General features: G+C 44.7%; 2 protein-coding genes across 9 annotated transcripts in view; one reads left to right on the top strand and one right to left on the bottom strand.

The window, feature by feature from the left end:
• Positions 1–1213, bottom strand: part of LOC121542603 (pachytene checkpoint protein 2 homolog) — a 7190-nt gene extending 5977 nt beyond the window's left edge. Inside the window, exons 1-3 of one of the 2 annotated variants that reach the window (XM_041852032.1) lie at positions 1128–1213; positions 534–594; positions 58–151 (exon numbers count right to left, since the gene is read on the bottom strand). In XM_041852032.1, the coding sequence (XP_041707966.1) occupies positions 58–149 (92 nt within the window). In that variant the 5' untranslated portion in view covers positions 150–151; positions 534–594; positions 1128–1213. Of the gene's footprint in view, positions 1–57; positions 152–533; positions 673–1127 lie in introns of those variants that run through there. The other variant, XM_041852030.1, reaches the window with a different exon arrangement.
• Positions 635–23958, top strand: LOC121542604 (bromodomain-containing protein 9). Of its 7 annotated transcripts, none has more exons than XM_045226157.1 (17): positions 635–775; positions 1220–1440; positions 1667–1828; positions 2524–2659; positions 3128–3185; positions 8473–8617; positions 8980–9090; positions 9715–9851; positions 14199–14331; positions 15670–15745; positions 20745–20840; positions 21028–21160; positions 21409–21520; positions 21785–21838; positions 22152–22257; positions 22545–22721; positions 23160–23958. In XM_045226157.1, exons 1-17 carry the CDS (start codon positions 727–729, stop codon positions 23258–23260), a joined length of 2007 nt encoding a protein of 668 aa, XP_045082092.1. In that variant the 5' UTR covers positions 635–726; the 3' UTR covers positions 23261–23958. The 7 variants fall into 7 exon arrangements, with proteins under 7 accessions (XP_045082092.1, XP_045082091.1, XP_045082090.1 ...); XM_045226156.1 differs by having other exon boundaries at positions 14196–14331; XM_045226155.1 differs by having other exon boundaries at positions 9712–9851.

Here is a 23958-nt window from a genome sequence, read left to right as displayed (position 1 = left end):
AGTACTGTAATACTAGTTCAGTGTGAATAGAGCTTTTGAATATGCACTAGCTAGTACCTGTTAGATTTGACGTGAACCTCCACATGGATGTTGTTCATGTCGTTGGGGTTCTGCTTCAGATCCCCTACATCCATTCTGTCGCCCTCCATACCTTCAGAGAGATTAAAATATATGTCAAAATTATAACATTTTCGAGGGGAAATACAATAACTCATCGTTCAGTCTAATGTAATGTCTCGACAACAGTACACTTGTTGACATCACCAACATGAACAAGAAGTACTTATCTGCCTTTAGAACTAACAACAAAATAAGTATAATTATCTAGTTAGTATGACAACAACACATTGAATTCAAAGCATCAAGCTCACAGCATTTAGCTACTAGCCAAAGTCGCAGAGTGACACGCTTTAATCTGTTGCTAGATCTCGCTAGCAATTGTTGTTACTAGTGTTACGTGTAATACAGCTATTGCGATTCGTCAGTTATTTTGTTGAAGCTTTAATTCAAGAAGTTTACACAAAATTGCTTACCTGAGTTTTGGTCCGGTATCGACTGGACGTCAGTCGAATTTAGCGCGCAGTTTTGTTGAACCTGAAGTAGATGCATTGTTGTGGGAAATGTACTTCCGGGTTATTGGGGTACGGATCGCATTTGATTGCAAACAATGATTAGATACAGATATCTAATTACTAGACGCTTTCGCTTAATTTAAACACAACAAACATGGGGAAGAAGCATAAAAAGCACAAGCCGGAGTGGAGAACAGTTGATGGTAAGTGAGCAAAGAAACCTATTCAAAGCCTGGCTTTGTCCCATTTTGCTAGCCTAGCAAGCTAGCAGCGTTCGCTAGCTAACGTTATCCTACTTAATGGCCAGCTGACTGAATCGTCCTGCGGTGCTAACTTACGATTCCTCCACTTATGTTGCTTGCTGCCATAAGCATGACCAATTAATATTATGAGGGATGTGTATCAGGTCTTATCAAGATTGAGTATTCATAATATTGGCATTAACGCTAGCTAGCCAGTTTATCCTGTCGTAGTGGTAGCATTGCCCAGCAGATAGATCTCTGTGATGGGTAGCTAATGTTTATCATCACTTATTACACAGTAACACACACACACCACATATTCTGCTAGTATGATGACACATCATGCTTGTTGATCTTGCGCTGGGTATGACCCATAACTCAGTTAAATGTGGTCTCTGTTTTCAGACTGTGAGGACAAGCCTTTTGAGAAGCCGCTGAAGCTGGTGCTGAAAGTGGGAGGAAGTGAGATCACAGAACTCTCAGGCTCCGGCCATGACTCTAGTTACTACGACGACAGGTCAGACCATGAACGAGAGCGCCACAAGGACAAAAAGAAGAAGAAGAAGAAAAAGTCTGAGAAGGAGAAAGACAAACATGTAGATGATGAGGAGAGGAGAAGACGGAAAGTGAGTATGAGCTGAACAATGTGTGTCCCAAATGGCACCCTATTCCCTATATAGTGCACTACTTTTGACCAGATCCATATGGGCCCTGGTCAGAAGTAGTGCACACAGTAAAGGGAATAATATGATGCCATTTGGGAGGCGCCTTTCATAAAAAAAAAGCATACCATATAACAGCTAGCACAAAAAAAAAACAATAATCAATCAATGAATGTGTGATCTTTGACAGGAAGAGAAGAGGAAGAAGAGAGAGCGGGATCTGAATGAATCAGAGGCTGCTACTGCCTCTGCCAGTGGTGTCGGCCTGCCCAGTGTGGTGCCCAGTCACACTGGTGTGGCAGTCCAGCCTTTCATGCTGCCAAAGATACCAAACATTGGTATTAGTTTTGAGGTGAGAACGTTTTGGTTTGAATTACTCAAGTTTCAAGTTTTATTAGTCGTATGTACAGGATACACATTGTATACACCGTCCAATGAAATGCTTACTTGCAGCAAGCTTACTTGAGCCCTAGAGCCTATAATGTTTTCCTGGAGGTCACATGGTCGGAAAACCTCTTGGTCCTACAGGAGATAGTGGAACTGGGGACCTCCTGGTCCTATAGGCGATAGTGGAACTGGAGACCTCCTGGTCCTATAGGAGATAGTGGAACTGGGGACCTCCTGGTCCTATAGGAGATAGTGGAACTGGGGACCTCCTGGTCCTATAGGAGATAGTGGAACTGGGGACCTCCTGGTCCTATAGGAGATAGTGGAACTGGGGACCTCCTGGTCCTATAGGAGATAGTGGAACTGGGGACCTCCTGGTCCTATAGGAGATAGTGGAACTGGGGACCTCCTGGTCCTATAGGAGATAGTGGAACTGGAGATAGTGAAGTAAATAAGAATACAGTGTTTGGCAATACTGTACATTACTGCCTTTACTACCGTCTAACAAGTATTATAATTACTCATTCATACACTGTACTTGCAGCAGTAACACTAACACTAACCCTAACCATAATAACTAGGAGATCATAGGACAATCTCCAGTAGTTTAATGAGGACAATGTCACTGACTCCTGTTGTGGCTTTGCCTGTCTGTCTCAGCAGCAGGAGGAGAAGAAGAGGAAGAGGTTTGAGATGGAGCCGGAGCCGGAGATGATGGACCAGTTTCACCCCAACATCAAGACAGAGGTGGAGCAGCAAGGAGACCGGCCTATCAGGGCTTGCAGGACAGTCCCGGGTAATAATCTAGCAGTTCTCCTGTGTTGTTACATGTTATTACACATGTTATTACACATTTTATTACTGATTATAAACTGGGTGGTTTGAGCCCTGAATGCTTATTGGCTGACAGCCGTTGTATAGCAGACCGTATACCATGGGTGTGACAAAATGTATATTTACTGCTCTAGTTATGTTGGTTACCAGTTTATAATAGCAATAAGGCACCTCAGGGGGTTGTGATATATTGCCAATATACCACGGTTAAGGGCTGTATCCATTACTCCGCATTGTGTCGTGCATAAGAACAGCCTTTAGCCTTGGTATACTGGCCATATACCACACCCCCTCGGGCCTTATTGCTTGATCATAACATACATTGTACATCCATAGTAATCTGTGAGGTGTTAAAGGCTAATGTAAAATAGGATCACATTGGATTGTAGAATTTGTGCTGATGTGATTGTGTGTTTGTCTCTTCCCTCAGAGAGTGAGTGCACCCCTCGGCAGCAGCTCCTGGAACACTTCCTGCGCCAGCTTCAGAGGTAAGGCTCTCTGACAACATTGACCATGTTTACATCAACACCAGTATCCCGTTATTATTCGGAATGCTCAAGTATTCTGTTTTAGAGTTGATGCATATAAACATCATATCAGCTTGTATCCTGGTTATGAGAAACCAGGATAAAATTCCTGGGATATGTTGATCTTAGACAGGATACTGTGGCATGTAAACATCTTATCGGCCTCAGTTTCGCATATCATGGGTGTTGTGTGATGATGTTTAACTGTCAAACAAATCACTTCAAAAAGTAGGCTACCTGTGCGGTTCGATCCACCGTAATAATTTCATAATAATTTATTTTGTTGATATTCCATACTGGACCGTATAGCCTACTGGCTACTTTCACCCCTAATTTAGACAAGTTTCTGCGTATAATTTCCGACATTTGGTAGGCCATATTATAATTTCCTACATTTGGTAGGCCATATTATAATTTCCTACATTTGGTAGGCCATATTATTGTCACGACTTCCGCCGAGGCTACCTCCCCTCCTTGTTCGGGCAGGTTTCGGCGTTCGGCGTCACTGGCTTACTAGCTACTGCCGATCTATTTATCATCACTCCATTTGTCTTGTCTTCAATCACACACACCTGGTCCTTATTCCCTCATTAGTCATGGTATACAGTGAGGGAAAAATGTATTTGATCCCCTGCTGATTTTGTACGTTTGCCCACTGACAAAGACATGATCAGTCTATAATTTTAATGGTAGGTTTATTTGAACAGTGAGAGACAAAATAACAACAAATAAATCCAGAAAAACGCATGTCAGAAATGTTATAAATTGATTTGCATTTTAATGAGGGAAATAAGTATTTGACCCCTCTGCAAAACATGACTTTGTACTTGGTGGCAAAACCCAGGTCAGACGTTTTTTGCAGTTGGCCACCAGGTTTGCACACATCTCAGGAGGGATTTTGTTCCACTCCTCTTTGCAGATCTTCTCCAAGTCATTAAGGTTTCGAGGCTGACGTTTGGCAACTCGAACCTTCAGCTCCCTCCACAGATTTTCTATGGGATTAAGGTGTGGAGACTGGCTAGGCCACTCCAGGACCTTAATGTTCTTCTCCTTGAGCCACTCCTTTGTTGCCTTGGCCGTGTGTTTTGGGTCATTGTCATGCTGGAATACCCATCCACGACCCATTTTCAATGCCCTGGCTGAGGGAAGGAGGTTCTCACCCAAGATTTGACGGTACATGGCCCCGTCCATCGTCCCTTTGATGCGGTGAAGTTGAAAAACACCCCCAAAGCATAATGTTTCCACCTCCATGTTTGATAGTGGGGATGGTGGTCTTGGGGTCATAGGCAGCATTCCTCCTCCTCCAAACACGGCGAGTTGAGTTGATGCCAAAGAGCTCGATTTTGGTCTCATCTGACCACAACACCCAGTTCTCCTCTGAATCATTTAGATGTTCATTGGCAAACTTCAGACGGGCCTGTATATGTGCTTTCTTGAGCAGGGGGACCTTGCGGGCGCTGCAGGATTTCAGTCCTTCACGGCGTAGTGTGTTACCAATTGTTTTCTTGGTGATTATGGTCCCAGCTGCCTTGAGATCATTGACAAGATCCTCCCGTGTAGTTCTGGGCTGATTCCTCACCGTTCTCATGATCATTGCAACTCCACGAGGTGAGATCTTGCATGGAGCCCCAGGCCGAGGGAGATTGACAGGTCTATTGTGTTTCTTCCATTTGCAAATAATCACACCAACTGTTGTCACCTTCTCACCAAGCTGCTTGGCGATGGTCTTGTAGCCCATTCCAGCCTTGTGTAGGTGTATAATCTTGTCCCTGACATCCTTGGAGAGCTCTTTGGTCTTGGCCATGGTGGAGAGTTTGGAATCTGATTGATTGATTGCTTCTGTGGACATGTGTCTTTTATACAGGTAACAAGCTGAGATTAGGAGCACTCCCTTTAAGAGTGTGCTCCTAATCAGAAATCTTTCTGATTGAGAGGGGGTCAAATACTTATTTCCCTCATTAAAATGCAAATCAATTTATAAAATTTTTGACATGTGTTTTTCTTGATTTTTGTTGTTATTCTGTCTCTCACTGTTCAAATAAACCTACCATTAAAATTATAGACGGATCATTTCTTTGTCAGTGGGCAAACGTACAAAATCAGCAGGGGATCAAATACTTTTTTCCCTCACTGTAAGTGTTCCCTCTGCTTCCTTGTCTGTGTGGGTGATTGTTTATTGTGGAGGTTAGTGAAGCTCGGTGGAGCTCGTGTATTGTGTATCGACGGGAGTATTTTTCCCGTGCGCCTGTTTTATGCCCTGGAAAATACAAGGCAGCCTCGGCGGAAGTCGTGACAATTGTAATTTCCTACATTTGGTAGGCCATGTCAACTATAGTTTGATACATGCAGCTTGTCTTCTGTCATGACTTGTTGCCCCAGGAGACTATATAAAGTAGTGCTCACCAGAATGTCTTACATTGATAGAATGAATGCATCAGTTATCTAGTTAACACCGGTAAAGTTGTCTGTTTCGTTTAGGTCTGCATTTAGGGACCGGGGTGAAAACGCAACAACTCCAAAACAGTGGAGAGATTGGTCCTGTGCAAAATGTCCAAATGTCATCAGTTTGACCGGTTTTAAGGAAATGAAAAGCTGAGAAAATGATTAAACACATTGCTGATAAGACTTCAGTTCATCTTAGGTGCTTATTTTAGGTGGTTGAAATACTGTCTGCTTGCATAACGGTGTCAAAGATAACACATTACACGCGCATTCGCATTTTCTCGAGAGATGATGAAAGAAAGAAATAATATTTATCCTCTCCTGTTCCCGAGACAAAATTTGTTTTATAATTTTGCTGCAAGAAATGCATAATTCTGCAGGAGTTCATATTATATTACGCTACATGTGGGAGGTTATAGTCCTACAGTCAGTGTCCATATTTCAGTTACTATTCCATTTAACCCATATGAATTTAAATTAGGAATATTCTGTTTATTCATGGATACAGGGATTCTCGTGAGTGGGATATCAAAGGTGCATGTAAACAGCTTACCCGAATATGTCACGTTCGTTGAGTACAGGATTGGACCAAGGTGCAGTGTGGAATGCATACATGTTTATTAACGAAGTTAACACACGACAAAACAACAAAAGCAACGTAACGTCAAGCTCACAATGGCTATACACAAACAAGCCAAACAAGAGTCAAGATCCCACAACATAGGTAGGCAAAATGGCTACCTAAGTATGATCCCCATTCAGAGACAACGATCGACAGCTGCCTCTGATTGGGAATCACACCCGGCCAACAGATCTACAAACAGAATGTACACATAGAAATTCACACCCTGACCAAACCAACTAAAGAAAACCGGGCTCTCAAGGCCAGGGCGTGACAGTACCCCCCCCCAAAGCTGCGTACTCCGGCCGCACCAACCTGACTCATTAGGGGAGGGTCCGGGTGGGCATTCAGCCTCGGTGGCGGCTCCGGGCGTGACGTCCTCTTCCTTACTGCCTCCCCGTTGCACCCCTGGTCCGGTCTGGACCTCGGCGCGATGCTTCCCCTCTCAGTCCTCCCGCGATGCACCAAGTCCTGTCTGGACCTTGGTGTGGGAGGCCCCGACCCTGGAGAGGGGTTGACGTCTGGCACTGGAGTGGAGCCGCTGACCGGAGCTGAACTGGACCCCGGTGGAGCGGACTGCTCTGGCACTGGAGTGGAGCAGCTGACCGGAGCTGGACTAGGCACCAGTGGAGCGGACTGCTCTGGCACTGGAGTGGAGCAGCTGACCGGAGCTGGACTAGGCACCGGTGGAGCGGACTGCTCTGGCACTGGAGTGGAGCAGCTGACCGGAGCTGGACTGGGCACCGGTGGAGCGGACTGCTCTGGCACTGGAGTGGAGCAGCTGACCGGAGCTGGACTGGACAACGGTGGAGCGGACTGCTCTGGCACCAGCCGTACCGGGCTGGGGACACGCACCACTGGTCTGGTGCGAGGAACAGGCATGAGCCGCACCGAGCTGGGAACACGCACCACTGGTCAGGTGCGAGGAGCAGGCACGGGCCGTGCCGGACTGGAGACACGCACCACTGTTTTGGTGCAAGGAGCAGGCACGGGGCGTACCGGACTGGAGACACGCACCACTGGTTTGGTGCAAGGAGCAGGCACGGGGCGTACCGGGCTGGAGACACGCACCACTGGTTTGGTGCGAAGAGCAGGAACAACCCGTCCTGGCTGAACGCTCATGTTAGCCCGACAAGAGCGGGACGCGGGCACCACTCGCACCGGGCTGTGAATCACAGCAGAACAGGGTGCCTGTATGGTCCCACGCTCCTTCTGTTGCCTGGCCAGCTCCTCTCTCCTTGCATCCACTGACTCCTTCTCCCTTTGGGCCTCCTGCAGCGCCTCCTTCTGAAGTGATTGCTCCTGCTCCCTCTTCTCTAACAGCCCCCGTAATGTGGTGGCCTCCTCACTCATACTGCTGATCCGCAGGTCTTGGAGGACCCCTACATTAGCGGCCTCCTCCCCTAAAGTCAGCCCTTTCACGGCCTCCTGCTGCTTCGTCGACCACCCCGTGTACCCCCCAATTTTTTTTATTGGGGTTGCCTCTTGGGTCTCCTTTGTCGTTTCGCATTTTGGAGTCGCCGTCGATCCGGACTCCAGCCCTCCTCCATTACCTCACCGTAACGGACGGATTCTTCCTCTGTAATTTTTCCCCAACCGAGGAGGACATCTACCAAGGTTGCTTCCCGCTGTGTCCAGGGTGTTTGCTCCTCCTGGGCACGCTGCTTGGTCCGTTGGTGGTGGGATCTTCTGTCACGTTCGTTGAGTACAGGATTGGACCAAGGTGCAGTGTGGAATGCATACATGTTTATTAACGAAGTTAACACACGACAAAACAACAAAAGCAACGTAACGTCAAGCTCACAATGGCTATACACAAACAAGCCAAACAAGAGTCAAGATCCCACAACATAGGTAGGCAACATGGCTACCTAAGTATGATCCCCAATCAGAAACAACGATCGACAGCTGCCTCTGATTGGGAATCACACCCGGCCAACAGATCTACAAACATAGAATGTACACATAGAAATTCACACCCTGACCAAACCAACTAAAGAAAACCGGGCTCTCAAGGCCAGGGCGTGACAGAATAAGACCTTAAGCAGGATATGAGCTACTATCTGGAATACTGTGGGCATGTAAACGTGGTCAGTGACAGATCCACGAACATCTCTGGATTATGCCTGTTGGTGACATGAAAGTCAGTTCAGTCGGTACTAATTGATTGTCTTGTCTTTCCAGGAAGGATGCCCATGGGTTTTTCACTTTCCCAGTGACAGACGCCATCGCTCCGGGTTACTCTGTGATAATCAAACACCCCATGGACTTCAGCACCATGAACGACAAGATCACAGACAACGAGTACAAAACCGTCACAGAGTTCAAGGTGAGGTGATGCTACTTCCTCGCCTCTTTCGCAACTGTATTGGAGAAGGTCCAACATGACTTCCCTTGGACCTTCTTCTCCAATGCATTTTGAGAAGGTGACAAGGACAGAAGTTGCCAGGAATCAGTGAAAGATTCATTGTGGAAGAGCCTTGGTGTTATCACGTTGATATAACTTGTGGAAATGAATGTGTGTGTGCTTTACATAATGGTAACATTCATAACATGGATAGTGTTTTCAAAGGAGGATATTTATTTGCTTCAATTGAAAAAATATTTGTGTTGAAGTATTTGTATCAGTTTTATGTTTGTAATTGAGTGATGGAGCTGCTTCTTCTAAAGCTGTTGCTTCCTCTGTTGCAGGCAGACTTCAAGCTGATGTGTGATAATGCCATGGTGTATAACCGGCCAGAGACAGTTTACTACAAGGCTGCCAAGAAACTGCTGCACACCGGCTTCAAGATGATGAGCAAAGTAATGAGTAGTGTCTGTGTCCTATACAAGGACCGGATAGAAATGTGATTGTCATTGTATGATTTGTTGTGCGTGTTGATGTTCATAACCCATCCATTTCATGCACTTCCCTTTCCTGTGACAGATGTCTTCGCTGGTGCTTCCTGTTTGCCCTTGTCTTGTCCTTTTCTGTTCTCTCTATGCCATTTGACCTGTTGGTCATTCTTCTTCCTCTCTGGCTTTGTGAAACAGATTTGCCTCTGTGTGTTTTTACTTCAGACTCAACACACTCTAAGGTCCTTGTATATTTCCGTAATGTAGCATTGGAGCATTCAGGAGACTGTAGAACAACAAAAACAGATAGAGGGCAGATGTGTGACTCGAGAGAGATGTTTGTTCAATGATTTCCCTCCTAACAATCATCACCATCCCACCAGCCATCCCATCCTGCCATCCCACCAGCCATCCCATCACTCTCTGGCTGAGTTGTGGTAGATGGAGTATAAAGTGTTGCCCTTTGGTTCTCTTTCTCTCTCTCTCTGTGGCTCTCTCTTTCTCTGTGGCTCTGTACTCTGTTTACAGGAGCGGCTGTTAGCTCTGAAGCGCAGCATGTCTTTCATGCAGGACATGGATTTCTCTCAGCAGGCGGCCATTTTGGGGGACGAGGACGTGGCGTCCGAGGAGCCCCCGCCGGAGGTCGTCCCCGTGCCCGTGGAGTCGGCGTCGGCCAAGAAATCCAAGAAACAGCCCAAAGACATCAAAGATCTGAAGGAAGTCATCAGGTAGAATGGACTGGCCTAATCTCTAGTCCAGTGTCTTGACTTCAGTAGATGTTGGTCTAATGCATGTGTACACATGACATCTTTGCTCAAGTAGTCCCTTCTGTTGTCCCAGGCTTGGTACAATGTGACGGATGAGGCCCATAAACCACTACTGTATGGTGTTCATTGTATCCTACATGTTACATCCGACATGCTGCATAACCATGAACTGTAGAGTAACAGTGTGTATCTCTGTGGGCCGGCCCGCTCATTAGGCAGGATTAGGTGGCTATGGCTAAACTGACCAAGACGCACCTCCAACAACACATAAAACTTCACATAATTCTGCCCAAAAACAATGACAGTTTCTCTCAACCAGTGGCAAATGGGCTTTTTAGGTGAGCGCTGATGCCGCCCTATGATAAGCAGTGTCTACTTTGTCAAAGGCAGGGATGCAAAATGTTTATCTTGTCCATTCCCAGCGCGCCTCTCCAGGGTGCTGTTGGAGAGACCCATCGCTGCGACGCTCCACTAATATTCCGTCAAAAAAATCATCAAACATATATGTAGCAGATGTAGGATATGGTAGAAAGAGAATGTAGCCTTATCTATAGCCTACAGGCTGGAGATCAAATGTATGACAATGTAATGAGATATAAACTTTTTACATCATGCACTATTCTCTGATCAAATAGCCTAACCTAAATGGCGCCCAATCAAATAAAAAATGCGCTGACATGTTAACAAACAACATATCCTAAAAACAGGACAGGTCAAAGTAAAATGGACAATATGGAATGGACAATCGGGTTACTTAACTGCTATCCAGGAGTTTCATCTCGTGGGCTAAATTGTCATGATCAGTGGTTTCAAGTTTGTATCCATAAATTTTTACGAGCTGATCATAGCGAAAAAGTAATATACTTCTGCATTTCTCGCTGTTTAAACACATTGCAAATAGGCTCGGGATAACCCCTCCTGATAAAGTTGGGTAGCTGATATTCAGAGCTTAAATAGCCAAATTGATTAGTCATCAGGACTAATACCCCTGTAGCTCAGTTGGTAGAGCATGGCGCTTGCAATGCCAGGGTTGTGGGTTCGTTTCCCACGGGGGGCTAGTATGAAAACATGTATGCACTCACTAACTGTAAGTCGCTCTGGATAAGAGCGTCTGCTAAATGACTAAAATGTACAAATGTAATAAAGACAATGCAACGGCCTGTTTTGCAAACGGTGGGCCTACCACATGGATGGGCAGTCATAAAATTCCATTGTGGGCCGGCATGGTAAGCACCTTTTTTTGGTCGGCCGTCTTTTTTTGGGGTGTTTTACAAACGATAGGCCTACCACATAGCTGGGCATTGTGGGCCTGTAGGCCAGGGATGGACTCCAGTCCTCTGGGGCCTGATTGGTGTCACACTTTTGCCCCAGCCACAGAAAACATATCTGACACCAATAATCAACTAATCATAATCTTCAGTTTAGAATGCAATTAGTTTCATCAGCTGTGTTGACAAGGGATTGGGGAAAAGTGTTACACTGGAGTTGCCCATCCCTGCTGTAGGCTAACCTCAGTAAGCACGGACCGACGCTGACGTTTTTTTTGTTCCTGTCCAAACTGGTCTTCTTTTTTTGGTGCAGTCTGGACCAGCCTTGATTTACATGTCCACGGACGTTGTTTTTGGGTCCGATCCGGACCAACTCTGAACCAATCATAGACATCTACAGTGGGGAGAACAAGTATTTGATACACTGCCGATTTTGCAGGTTTTCCTACTTACAAAGCATGTAGAGGTCTGTAATTTTTATCATAGGTACACTTCAACTGTGAGAGACGGAATCTAAAACAAAAATCCAGAAAATCACATTGTATGATTTTTAAGTAATTAATTTGCATTTTATTGCATGACATAAGTATTTGATACATCAGAAAAGCAGAACTTAATATTTGGTACAGAAACTTTTGTTTGCAATTACAGAGATCATACGTTTCCTGTAGGTCTTGACCAGGTTTGCACACACTGCAGCAGGGATTTTGGCCCACTCCTCCATACAGACCTCCAGATCCTTCAGGTTTCAGGGCTGTCGCTGGGCAATACGGACTTTCAGCTCCCTCCAAAGATTTTCTATTGGGTTCAGGTCTGGAGACTGGCTAGGCCACTCCAGGACCTTGAGATGCTTCTTACGGAGCCACTCCTTAGTTTCCCTGGTTGTGTGTTTCGGGTCGTTGTCATGCTGGAAGACCCAGCCACGACCCATCTTCAATGCTCTTACTGAGGGAAGGAGGTTGTTGGCCAAGATCTCGCGATACATGGCCCCATCCATCCTCCCCTCAATACGGTGCAGTCTTCCTGTCCCCTTTGCAGAAAAGCATCCCCAAAGAATGATGTTTCCACCTCCATGCTTCACGGTTGGGATGGTGTTCTTGGGGTTGTACTCATCCTTCTTCTTCCTCCAAACACGGCGAGTGGAGTTTAGACCAAAAAGCTATATTTTTTGTCTCATCAGACCACATGACCTTCTCCCATTCCTCCTCTGGATCATCCAGATGGTCATTGGCAAACTTCAGACGGGCCTGGACATGCGCTGGCTTGAGAAGGGGGGACCTTGCGTGCGCTGCAGGATTTTAATCCATGACGGCGTAGTGTGTTACTAATGGTTTTCTTTGAGACTGTGGTCCCAGCTCTCTTTCAGGTCATTGACCAGGTCCTGCCGTGTAGTTCTGGGCTGATCCCTCACCTTCCTCATGATCATTGATGCCCCACGAGGTGAGATCTTGCATGGAGCCCCAGACCGAGGGTGATTGACCGTCATCTTGAACTTCTTCCATTTTCTAATAATTGCGCCAACAGTTGTTGCCTTCTCACCAAGCTGCTTGCCTATTGTCCTGTAGCCCATCCCAGCCTTGTGCAGGTCTACAATTTTATCCCTGATGTCCTTACACAGCTCTCTGGTCTTGGCCATTGTGGAGAGGTTGGAGTCTGTTTTGATTGAGTGTGTGGACAGGTGTCTTTTATTTAGGTAACGAGTTCAAACAGGTGCAGTTAATACAGGTAATGAGTGGAGAACAGGAGGGATTCTTAAAGAAAAACTAACAGGTCTGTGAGAGCCGGAATTCTTACTGGTTGGTAGGTGATCAAATACTTATGTCATGCAATAAAATGCAAATGAATTACTTAAAAATCATACAATGTGATTTTCTGGATTTTTGTTTTAGATTCCGTCTCTTGAAGTGTACCTATGATAAAATTACAGACCTCTACATGCTTTGTAAGTAGGAAAACCTGCAAAATCGGCAGTGTATCAAATACTTGTTCTCCCCACTGTATGTTTGGTTCAAATTTTGTCCGGTCTGGACTAGCCTTGATTTGGCCCAAACATAGACGTCTATGATTGGTTCAGAGTTAGTCCGGACCAGACAAAAAAAAAACGTATTTTCAACTTTCATTCAGAACCGAAAATGAACCTGAAAATGAACATATTTCAGTGCCCCGAAAATAGCTATTTTCAGTGCCCGGAAAATAGCTATTTTCAATGCCCGGAAAATAGCTATTTTCAATGCCCGGAAAATACGTATTTTCAATGCCCGGAACATAGCTATTTTCAACGTTCATTCAGAACCGAAAATGTACCTGATTTCAACGTCCGGAAAATACGTCTTTTCACCTTTCATTCAGAACCTAAATGGAACCTAACTTCAACATCTGGAAAAAAAATACCTATTTTAGATGTCTTTTCAACATCATTTTGCTTACTGGGATAATTCTTGTAGGGGCAGCCATTTTTTGGTCTGGCCTAGGGCGGCAGAACGGCCAGGACCAGCCCTTGTCCCAGCAGTTACCTGTATTAACCAGTGATCTGTGGAGTAACAGTGTGGATCTCTGTGGTCCCAGCAGTTACCTGTATTAACCAGTGATCTGTGGAGTAACAGTGTGGATCTCTGTGGTCCCAACAGTTACCTGTATTAACCAGTGATCTGTGGTGTAACAGTGTGGATCTCTGTGGTCCCAGCAGTTAGCTGTATTAACCAGTGGTATGTGGAGTAACAGTGTGGATCTCTGTGGTCCCAGCAGTTAGCTGTATTAACCAGTGATCTGTGGAGTAACAGTGTGGATCTCTGTGGTCCCAGCAGTTACCTGTATTAACCAGTGATCTGTGGAGTAACAGTGTGGATCTCTTTGGTCCCAGCAGTTACCTGTATTAACCAGTGATCTGTGGAGTAACAGTGTGGATCTCTGTGGTCCCAGCAGTTACCTGTATTAACCAGTGATCTGTGGAGTAACAGTGTGGATCTCTGTGGTCCCAGCAGTTACCTGTATTAACCAGTGGTCTGTGGAGTAACATTCTGTATCTCTGTGGTCCCAGCAGTTACCTGTATGAGCCAGAGGGGAACGCCTGCAGCCTGACCGACAGCACAGCGGAGGAACACGTTCTGGCCCTGGTGGAGCACGCTGCAGATGAAGCACACGACCGAATCAACCGATACATGCCCAACTCCAAGGTGTATATAATAATCAATTGCTATATACCCAACTCCAAGGTGTATATACAGTACCAGTCAAAAGTTTGGACACACCTACTCATTCCAGGGTTTTTATTTATTTTTACTATTTTCTACATTTGTAGAATAATAGTGAAGACATCAAAACTATTAAATAACACATATGGAATCATGTAGTAACCAAAAAAGTGTTAAACAAATCAAAATATATTTTAGATTTTAGATTCTTCAAAGTAGCCACCCTTTGCTTTGATGACATCTTTGCACACTTTTGGCATTCTCTCAACCAGCTTCATGAGGAATACTTTTCCAACAGTCTTGAAGGAGTTCCCACATATGCTGAGCACTTGTTGGCTGCTTTTCCTTCACTCTGCGGTCCAACTCATCCCAAACCATCTCAATTGGGTTGAGGTCGGGTGATTGTGGAGGCCAGGTCATCTGATGCAGCACTCCATCACTCTCCTTCTTGGTCAAATAGCCCTTACACAGCCTGGAGGTGTGTTTTGGGTCATTGTCCTGTTGAAACACAAATGATAGTCCCACTCAGCGCAAACCAGATGGGATGGCGTATCTCTGCAGAATGCTGTGGTAGCCATGCTGGTTAAGTGTGCCTTGAATTCTCAAATTTGGACTCATCGGACCAAAGGACAGATTTCCACCGGTCTAATGTCCATTGCTCGTGTTTCTTGGCCCAAGCAGGTCTCTTCTTCTTATTGGTGACCTTTAGTAGTGGTTTCTTTGCAGCAATTCGACCATGAAGGACTGATTCACGCAGTCTCCTCTGAACAGTTGATGTTGAGATATGTCTGTTACTTGAACTCTGTGAAGCATTTATTTGAGAGAAGGCCAAGAGTGTGCAAAGCTGTCATCAAGGCAAAGGGTGGCTACTTTGAAGAATCTCAAATATAAAATATATTTTGATTTGTTTAACACTTCTTTGGTTACTACATGATTCCATATGTGTTATTTCATAGTTTTGATGTCTTCACTATTATACAATGTAGAAAATAGTAAAAATAAAGAAAAACCTTGAATGAGTAGGTGTGTCCAAACTTTTGACTGGTAGTGTATAATAATCAACTGCTATATGCCCAACTCCAAGGTGTATAATAATCAACTGCTATATACCCAACTCCAAGGTACTCAATGCACCAGTGTCTGTTTTAATCAGATATGACTGGTAGCCTAAAGGTTAGAGAAGCGGAGGGTTGCTGGTTCGAATCCCTGGCTTTGAGTCAGGTTTACTAGATATTGTTGGACATTTAAAGTGGACGCCAGGGTAGATCTATGTTTAGTTACTACGGTGACCACATGGTTCTTGTGTCCCTGTGTTTTCAGATGGGTTACCTGAGGAAAGAGCCTGATGGCAATCTGTTGTACACTGTAGTGAATCAGCTGAATCCAGAAGCAGAAGGTTTGTTCCCTACTTTTCTAGTGTATTATCCAGTGGGAAACTCAGTCCCAAATGGCACTATTCCCTATGTAGTGCACTACTTTTGACCAGAGCCCTATGGACCCTATGGGCTCTGGTCAAAGGTAGTGCACTATATAGGGAATAGGCTACCATTTGGGTCGCACCTATAGAACCTGTATAGATGTACAGTGGGGAGAACAAGTATTTGATACACTGCCGATTTTGCAGGTTTTCCTACTTACAAAGCATGTAGAGGTATGTAATTTTTATCATAGGTACACTTCAACTGTGAGAGGCGGAATCTAAAACAAAAATCCAGAAAATCACATTGTATGATTTTTAAGAAATTAATTTGCATTTTATTGCATGACATAAGTATTTGATCACCTACCAACCAGTAAGAATTCCGGGTCTCACAGACCTATTCGTTTTTCTTTAAGAAGCCCTCCTGTTCTCTACTCATTACCTGTATTAACTGCACCTGTTTGAACTCGTTACCTGTATAAAAGACACCTGTCCACACACTCAATCAAACAGACTCCAACCTCTCCACAATGGCCAAGACCAGAGAGCTGTGTAAGGACATCAGGGATAAAATTGTAGACCTACACAAGGCTGGGATGGGCTACAGGACAATAGGTAAGCAGCTTGGTGAGAAGGCAACAACTGTTGGTGCAATTATTAGAAAATGGAAGAAGTTCAAGATGACGGTCAATCACCCTCGGTCTGGGGCTCCATGCAAGATCTCACTTTGTGGGGCATCAATGATCATGAGGAAGGTGAGGGATCAGCCCAGAACTACACGGCAGGACCTGGTCAATGACCTGAAGAGAGCTGGGACCACAGTCTCAAAGAAAACCATTAGTAACACACTACGCCAGGGGTATTCAACAAAATTTAAAAAAGGTCCAGTTAGAGAAAATGTTTTGAAGCAAAGGTCCAGAAGATCATAATGTCTAACAATTTAGTGGTATATATATTTAAGTAGCCTAGTAGTTCTGAATGTAATCAATAACTGACCGTCTAATCAAATTAATTCAGTACAATTCAAAAACTTGTTGACAATATTTATTATCACGAAACATAGAACTGAACATTAGGGTTGTCCTCGACTAAAGAAATTCTTAGTCGACTAACACTTATATGAGTTTGTCGACTAATCGATTAGTTGATTTAATCGACAGAGCTGTGCAAGACTAGAAAAGCGCAATATAAATGTAGTTAATTAACCATCTGTAAAACTGAGTTTCTCCGAAATTAATCCTGCAAAAGCACCACTTTAAATCTCGTGTTCACCAGAAATGTTCTCATAAGTTACTTGGAAATGAGTAATTAAGCATGAATAAGCATAAAAAATGACTTATCGACTAAAGAAATCTTAGTCGACTAAGACCAAAAACGACCGATTAGTCGACTAATCGACTAAGAGGGGCAGCCCTACTGAACATATATGTATGACTGTAGATATGTACAATGTGCTCTCATTAATTAACTAAATAAAACTAGGGCTGCATGTCAAAATAAGAGAAAATAAATAAAATGTGAAAATTGTGCATTTTCAAAAAAAGTGCTTAACTTCAGAAAAATAATATAAAGGGAGGAAAAGTTTGAATTTCCCCTTTTCTGTTTCACATCTTGACTCAACAGTCTCAACCAATTTTACAAATAATAAATCTCAACAGATCTTAACAATTGAACAGTTTTAGAGTATCACTTTCTTCCCCTCATATCCCACTCCACCATGTTTTTGCTCAGTGAGAGAATTGAGCTTTAGCCTGTCTTGCCAGAATTTTAAACCTGGGCTTGAATGGAGTCAGGGCCATTCTCATACACATGTGAAGGTGCTCATTGGTGAGCCTGGAACGATATTTAGTTTTAATTATGTTCATTGTGGAGAAAGCTGCCTCGCAGTTGTATGTGGAGCCAAACATGGTCAAGATGTATAGGGCTACTTTCCTCAGACCCGGGAAAGCAGTCTCAGGGACCATTTGGAACCAGAAAGTGGAAGGGTCGGTTCTTACAAACTGCTCTTTCAGGGCCACATCTGCTTGGAGATCAACCAATTGCATCTGGAGAGACCCAGCATTTACCCATTTAAAGTGCTGTGTGACTTCCTTTGAGAACCCCCCTGACATCTGTGATCAGAAATGGGTTCTGAATGAACATGGTGAGCTGCTCTCCAAAGCTGAAGCTGTCAAAACGGTTGCTGAAGTTTACAATCAGCTTATCAATAAAATCAACAAAAGAAGACAAATCTCTCTGTCCCTGAACCTGTTCCTGCACTGCTGGGAAGTGTACACAGTCTCCCTGCAGGTCTTCCTTGAACACTTCAAGTTTCCTCTGAAAGGAGCGAACAGCTGTCATCAGTTCACAAATTGAATTGTCCTTGCCCTGTAGCCTCAAATTCAGTTCATTCAGATGTGACGTGATGTCAACCAAAAAGGCCACATTATCCATCCATTTCTCATTTTCTAAAAAGAGAGAAAACTGTGTTGCCTTCTGACTGCTTAGCTCTGCCAAAAAAGATGCTAATTCCCTCCTGATGGACCAAAAGCGCTCTAGCACCCTGCCTTTGCTGAGCCATCTCACATTGTTGTGCAGCAAAAGATCATCAGCATTGGCATCAACTTCTCTGAGGAATTCCCCTAAGCATGCGATGCTGGTAGGAAGAGGATGCCCTGAGAAAATTTATCATTTTCATCATTGTATTCATCACCTCAGCATGCTCATCTGACAGGGAGGCACAGAGGACAGATTGATGAATGATGCAATGGTAAGATAAAAGCTCAGGATTGTCCCCTTTCAGTCTTGCTACAGCTCCTTTTTCTTTCCCTATCATAGAAGGGGGCTCCATCTGTGGTTATTGAAACCACTTGTTTTGGCTCTATTCCTCTTTTTGTTAACATCTCCTTAATGGCCAGGTAGATATCCTCTCCTCTTGTACTGGTCTGAAGGGGGAGTGACACCTAACATGTCTTCACAGAATGTTTTCTGGGCTGTGTTGAAAAACCTGGCAAACACTAACAGCTGAGCATTGTCACATATGTCAGTGGACTCATCCACAGCTAAGCCTACACATGGTGCCTTATGCATGGCTTCATCTAGCTGGGTTAGCACATCCTGAGTTAATATTTCACTTTTCTTTGTGGCAGATGATGCTGACATGGGAATTTGCTTTATTTTATCACAAAGCTCATTTTTTTGTTTTCCCTCAAGTAGTGTTTCAGCTACTGCACTCATGCATTCTTTGACAACCCCTCCATCTGTAAATGGCTTTTTGTGTTTACCCAAAATCCAAGAAACTCTGAGGGAACACTCAAGAGCACGTTGTTGGGCAGTGAATGTGTTGCTCAGGATCCTGGTGGAGTCTGTCCATTCTGGATTAAATGCTCTGTTTTCATTGTCCACTTTTCTTTTTTTGGAGAGTGCCATTTGTTCCTTATTTTCTCTAACTGTTACCCTTTTTCTGCCTCACTCGTCTGTTTCGCTCCCTTTCTCCGTCTCACTCATATTTTCGTCAACTTTCTCCGTCTCACTCGTATTTTCCTCAGCTTTCTCCGGCACACTCGTCTGTATCTCTCCCTTTCTCCGTCTCATTCGTCTGTTTCTCACTCGTCTGTTTCGTTCCCTTTCTCCGTCTCATTCGTCTGTTTTCGCTCCCTTTGTTTTCTACATATATCGCTATCTTTTTAATCCGACTTTCTTTTCCTTGGTAACTTGCCTCTAAAACTCTCATCTGTCTGCACTGTAGAGTCCCAATGTTTACCGCCAGGAATGCAAAGACTTCATTGGCTGAGTGGTATCACGTGGGATCGCTTAACTCACATGCAATTGGTCGGTGAGTTTCCTCATTCACAAAACGAGTACCGTAAAGACTACAAAAGCTGTGCATATTAAAATAGAAGCGCCCCGTCAGGTTTTAATTCATAATCTTTTGTTTTGGTCCGGGTCCGTATGGGACGGCTTCTGGGTCCGGATCCGGACCGCGGTCCGCCTGTTAGTGACCTATGCACTACGCCATCATGGATTAAAATCCTGCAGCGCACGCAAGTCCCCCTGCTCAAGCCAGCGCATGTCCAGGCCCATCTGAAGTTTGCCAATGACCATCTGGATGATCCAGAGGAGGAATGGGAGAAGGTCATGTGGTCTGATGAGACAGAAATAGAGCTTTTTGGTCTAAACGCCGTGTTTGGAGGAAGAAGAAGGATGAGTACAACCCCAAGAACACCATCCCAACCGTGAAGCATGGAGGTGGAAACATCATTCTTTGGGGATGCTTTTCTGCAAAGGGGACAGGAAGACTGCACCGTATTGAGGGGAGGATGGATGGGGCCATGTATCGCGAGATCTTGGCCAACAACCTCCTTCCCTCAGTAAGAGCATTGAAGATGGGTCGTGGCTGGGTCTTCCAGCATGACAACGACCGAAACACACAGCCAGGGCAACTAAGGAGTGGCTCCGTAAGAAGCATCTCAAGGTCCTGGAGTGGCCTAGCCAGTCTCCAGACCTGAACCCAATAGAAAATATTTGGAGGGAGCTGAAAGTCCGTATTGCCCAGCGACAGCCCTGAAACCTGAAGGATCTGGAGAAGGTCTGTATGGAGGAGTGGGCCAAAATCCCTGCTCCAGTGTGTGCAAACCTGGTCAAGACCTACAGGAAACGTATGATCTCTGTAATTGCAAACAAAGGTTTCTGTACCAAATATTAAGTTCTGCTTTTCTGATGTATCAAATACTTATGTCATGCAATAAAATGCAAATTAATTACTTAAAAATCATACAATGTGATTTTCTGGATTTTTTTAGATTCCATCTCTCACAGTTGAAGTGCACCTATGATAAAAATAACAGACCTCTACATGCTTTGTAAGTAGGAAAACCTACAAAATCGGCAGTGTATCAAATACTTGTTCTCCCCACTGTATGTATCAGATAAATGTCCAAGATGTTCTGGACCATATAAAACGGAGGGAAGTACCTTTTCTGACTCTGTTTCCCAGAGGAGGAGACCCACCCTGTGGACCTGAGCTCTCTGTCCAATAAGCTCCTACCTGGATTAACAACACTGGGCTTCAAAGATGACAGGAGACACAAGGGTATGTGTAGAAAGTGCAAAGCTGCTTAGCTGTTAGCTAACACGTTTGATATATGTCCTGACAATGTAAAAAGTCAATTTGACCTCTAGTGCTTAGAAGTGATAGTTTCTGTCTTTCATACTGTTGGCTATGATGAGAGAGAGAATTTCTTCCAAGGCTTCCTTCTCTGCTCTTCCTGTGTGTGTAGTGACGTTCCTGAGCAGTACCTATAACACCCAGACCCTGCAGAACAACTCCATCTACCCAGACCTGCTGCCTGATGAGATGGACATGCTCTACTCAGCCTACGGGGACGAGACTGGGGTGCAGTGTGCTCTCAGGTTAGTCAATGCTGTAGCAGCACTCACATCATTACTGGAGTTCCCATTGCAGTATTCCTGGAATCAGGATACAATAATAAGGAAATCCAGGAATCCTGGGATATCTGAAAAATCAGGGAACTTTGGGAAAGTTACCAGGATTTTGCAACGCTAACTGCAGTGCACATCTTGTATTTTAGTAAGGTTATATGAAAAGCCTAAACATTATATTATGCACTGTGTAAATGCTGTCTCCTTCCTCATTCCAGTATTCAGGAGTTTGTTAAAGGTTGTGGGAACGTTACTAAGCGTTTGGTTGACGGGCTCCTGGATAAAATGACTGCAGGGGATCACTCCAAGGCTGTCTTCCAGATCAGACAGGTTGGTACCCCACTTACACACTCATACAGGCTGAACCCCAAATGGCACCCTATTCTCTATATAGGGCTCTACCTTTGACCAGGGCCGTGGCACCGTGTGGGTGCCATCTGGGGGACACAGTCACACATATGACTTCCAAAAGCACAGTAAGTCCTGTTTTAGAGGGGGCATGTGTATTTGCAGATAGATTTTTTTATTTCTGGTAAAAGCTGTGTGAATGTACATTATGTTAATGTGGTTGTAATATGTCATCTTCTGTTTCAGAAAAGAAACATGACGTTACCTGACGAAACCAAGAGCAACATTTACGATATGCATGTAAAGTATTTTACAGCTGTTCAACTGAATACGCTTACAGTGGTTTAGTTTAGTGGTTGGAGTAAAATGAGGTGTGTGTGTGTGTGTGTGTGTGTGTGTGTGTGTGTGTGTGTGTGTGTGTGTGTGTGTGTGTGTGTGTGTGTGTGTGTGTGTGTGTGTGTGTGTGTGTGTGTGTGTGTGTGTGTGTGTGTGTGTGTGTGTGTGTGTGTGTGTGTGCGTGTGTGTGTGTGTGTGTCCGTGTCCGTGTCCGTGTCCGTCCTGCTTTCCCCACATTGTTGACCCTCCGGATGTGTTTGTTTGTTTATTTGCCCAGGTGGCTGATGGGACAGGTCTGGGAGAGGGCAGCTCAGTGCTGGACTTCATGTCCATGAAGAGCTACTCTGACATGTCTCTGGAGATGTCCATGCTCAACTCTTTAGGTGAGAATCCTACAGGTTGTCAATTAGTGGTATGGTTTCAATGATCATAACCTTCATCATCAGTGTCAATGATCATAACCTTCACCCCCCCCCCACACACACACACACACACACTTACACACACACTGTATGTATCGTAATATAGGCTTTATAGTTCATGATTCTTTACCATAGCCCTAAGGTAGTGCACTATATAGGAATAGGGTGCTGTTTGGGATGCAGACCCTGTCATCTTCATCACTTGTATGACTGTAATGGTCTTCCCTGTGTCCCTCCTCTCCTCTCAGGGAAGTCCGTGAAGAAGGAGCCGGAGCATGAGGACGGGGTCAGCCAGCAGCACTTTGAGGAGGCAGCCAAGCTGCTGCAGGAGTTCCAGGAGGGCCAGGTGGAAAGGGGAGGCTCCAGACCCTCCTCTAACCTCTCCTCCCTGTCAGGGACCTCAGACAGGGACCAGCACCACCTGGGTAAGGACCTCAGGACAACACTGTCTGGAGCTCATCCACTTACTTGGCTGTATCAGTGCGAGTCCCAAATGGCACCCTATTCCCTATATAGTGCACAAAAGTAGTGCACTGTGTAGGGAATAGGGTGCCATTTGGGACGTAGCCAGGAGCTCCTCCACCTGCCTGGCTGAATCAGTGTTAGAAACATACAGGATTTGGTTTGTCCGTGCCATTTTGTACCTTGTTGACACTTACAGGCTCGCCCATCAGTCACTTAAAGCTATAAGGAAAGACGCTCTGGATAAGAGCTTCTGCCAAATGAATAAATATAATGTAAAATGTAATAAGGAGACATGGGTTTCAACGTTTCAAAGGCTTTATAGACACATTATTTATGTGCTTTGTTTGTTATTTTCAAATGAATGACCATTGGTGCTGTTTTTCTGTGTTCCTCCACAGGGAGTCCATCACACCTGGGTGTTGGTGACCGGTCTGAGATGGTTCATGACCCATATGAGTTCCTCCAGTCTCCAGAGCCAGGCTCCACAGCCAACAGCTGACCTATGAGTTCCTCCAGTCTCCAGGGCCAACAGCTGACCTATGAGTTCCTCCAGTCTCCAGGGCCAACAGCTGACCTATGAGTTCCTCCAGTCTCCAGGGCCAGGCTCCACAGCCAACAGCTGACCCACACACTGTCAAGTTGCCTCTAACTAGGGTTGTCACAATAACAGTATCACCATACTATGATACTCAACTTTCCAAGGCAAAAAAGGAAACATGAAACCGACTTAACTCTTTAAAAACCTGCTTTATCTAAAATATTGTTTTCTGTAGCTTGAAAAAAAACAAGCAAATGTGTCTCTGGGTGACATCACAATGCTGCCTGTTTGTGTCCAACATTAGGACTTCTGAGTATAGCGATACTGCTAGAGACACTACTAGGGAGTTGGTAGAAGATGACTCTAACCGCTGGTCTGGGGTCAGATAATGTTTGATCGTCATAATGGTTAAGGTTAGGGTCTGGGGTTTGGTAATCTGATCCTAGAAATGTGGCTTGGAGAAAACTTCTACCTGGAGCTGATCTGAAGCCCTGTTTTTAACCACCCTGGTTGTTTTGTTGTCTGACTCTGTGCTCTCAACACACCGGGAATAATGAGAACGAACCTCAGACATGTTGTGAAAGCTCATCATGATTGTACAGATTATTTGTATGTGTGCTATACTTAGGAGAATAAAGTCGCCACAGGTTGTGTTTTTA

The sequence above is a fragment of the Coregonus clupeaformis genome, chromosome 17 (assembly GCF_020615455.1).
Source record: "Coregonus clupeaformis isolate EN_2021a chromosome 17, ASM2061545v1, whole genome shotgun sequence".
NCBI lineage: Eukaryota > Metazoa > Chordata > Actinopteri > Salmoniformes > Salmonidae > Coregonus > Coregonus clupeaformis.
Note: the sequence above shows the minus strand (reverse complement) of the source record. Positions and strands in the feature narration are given on the sequence as shown.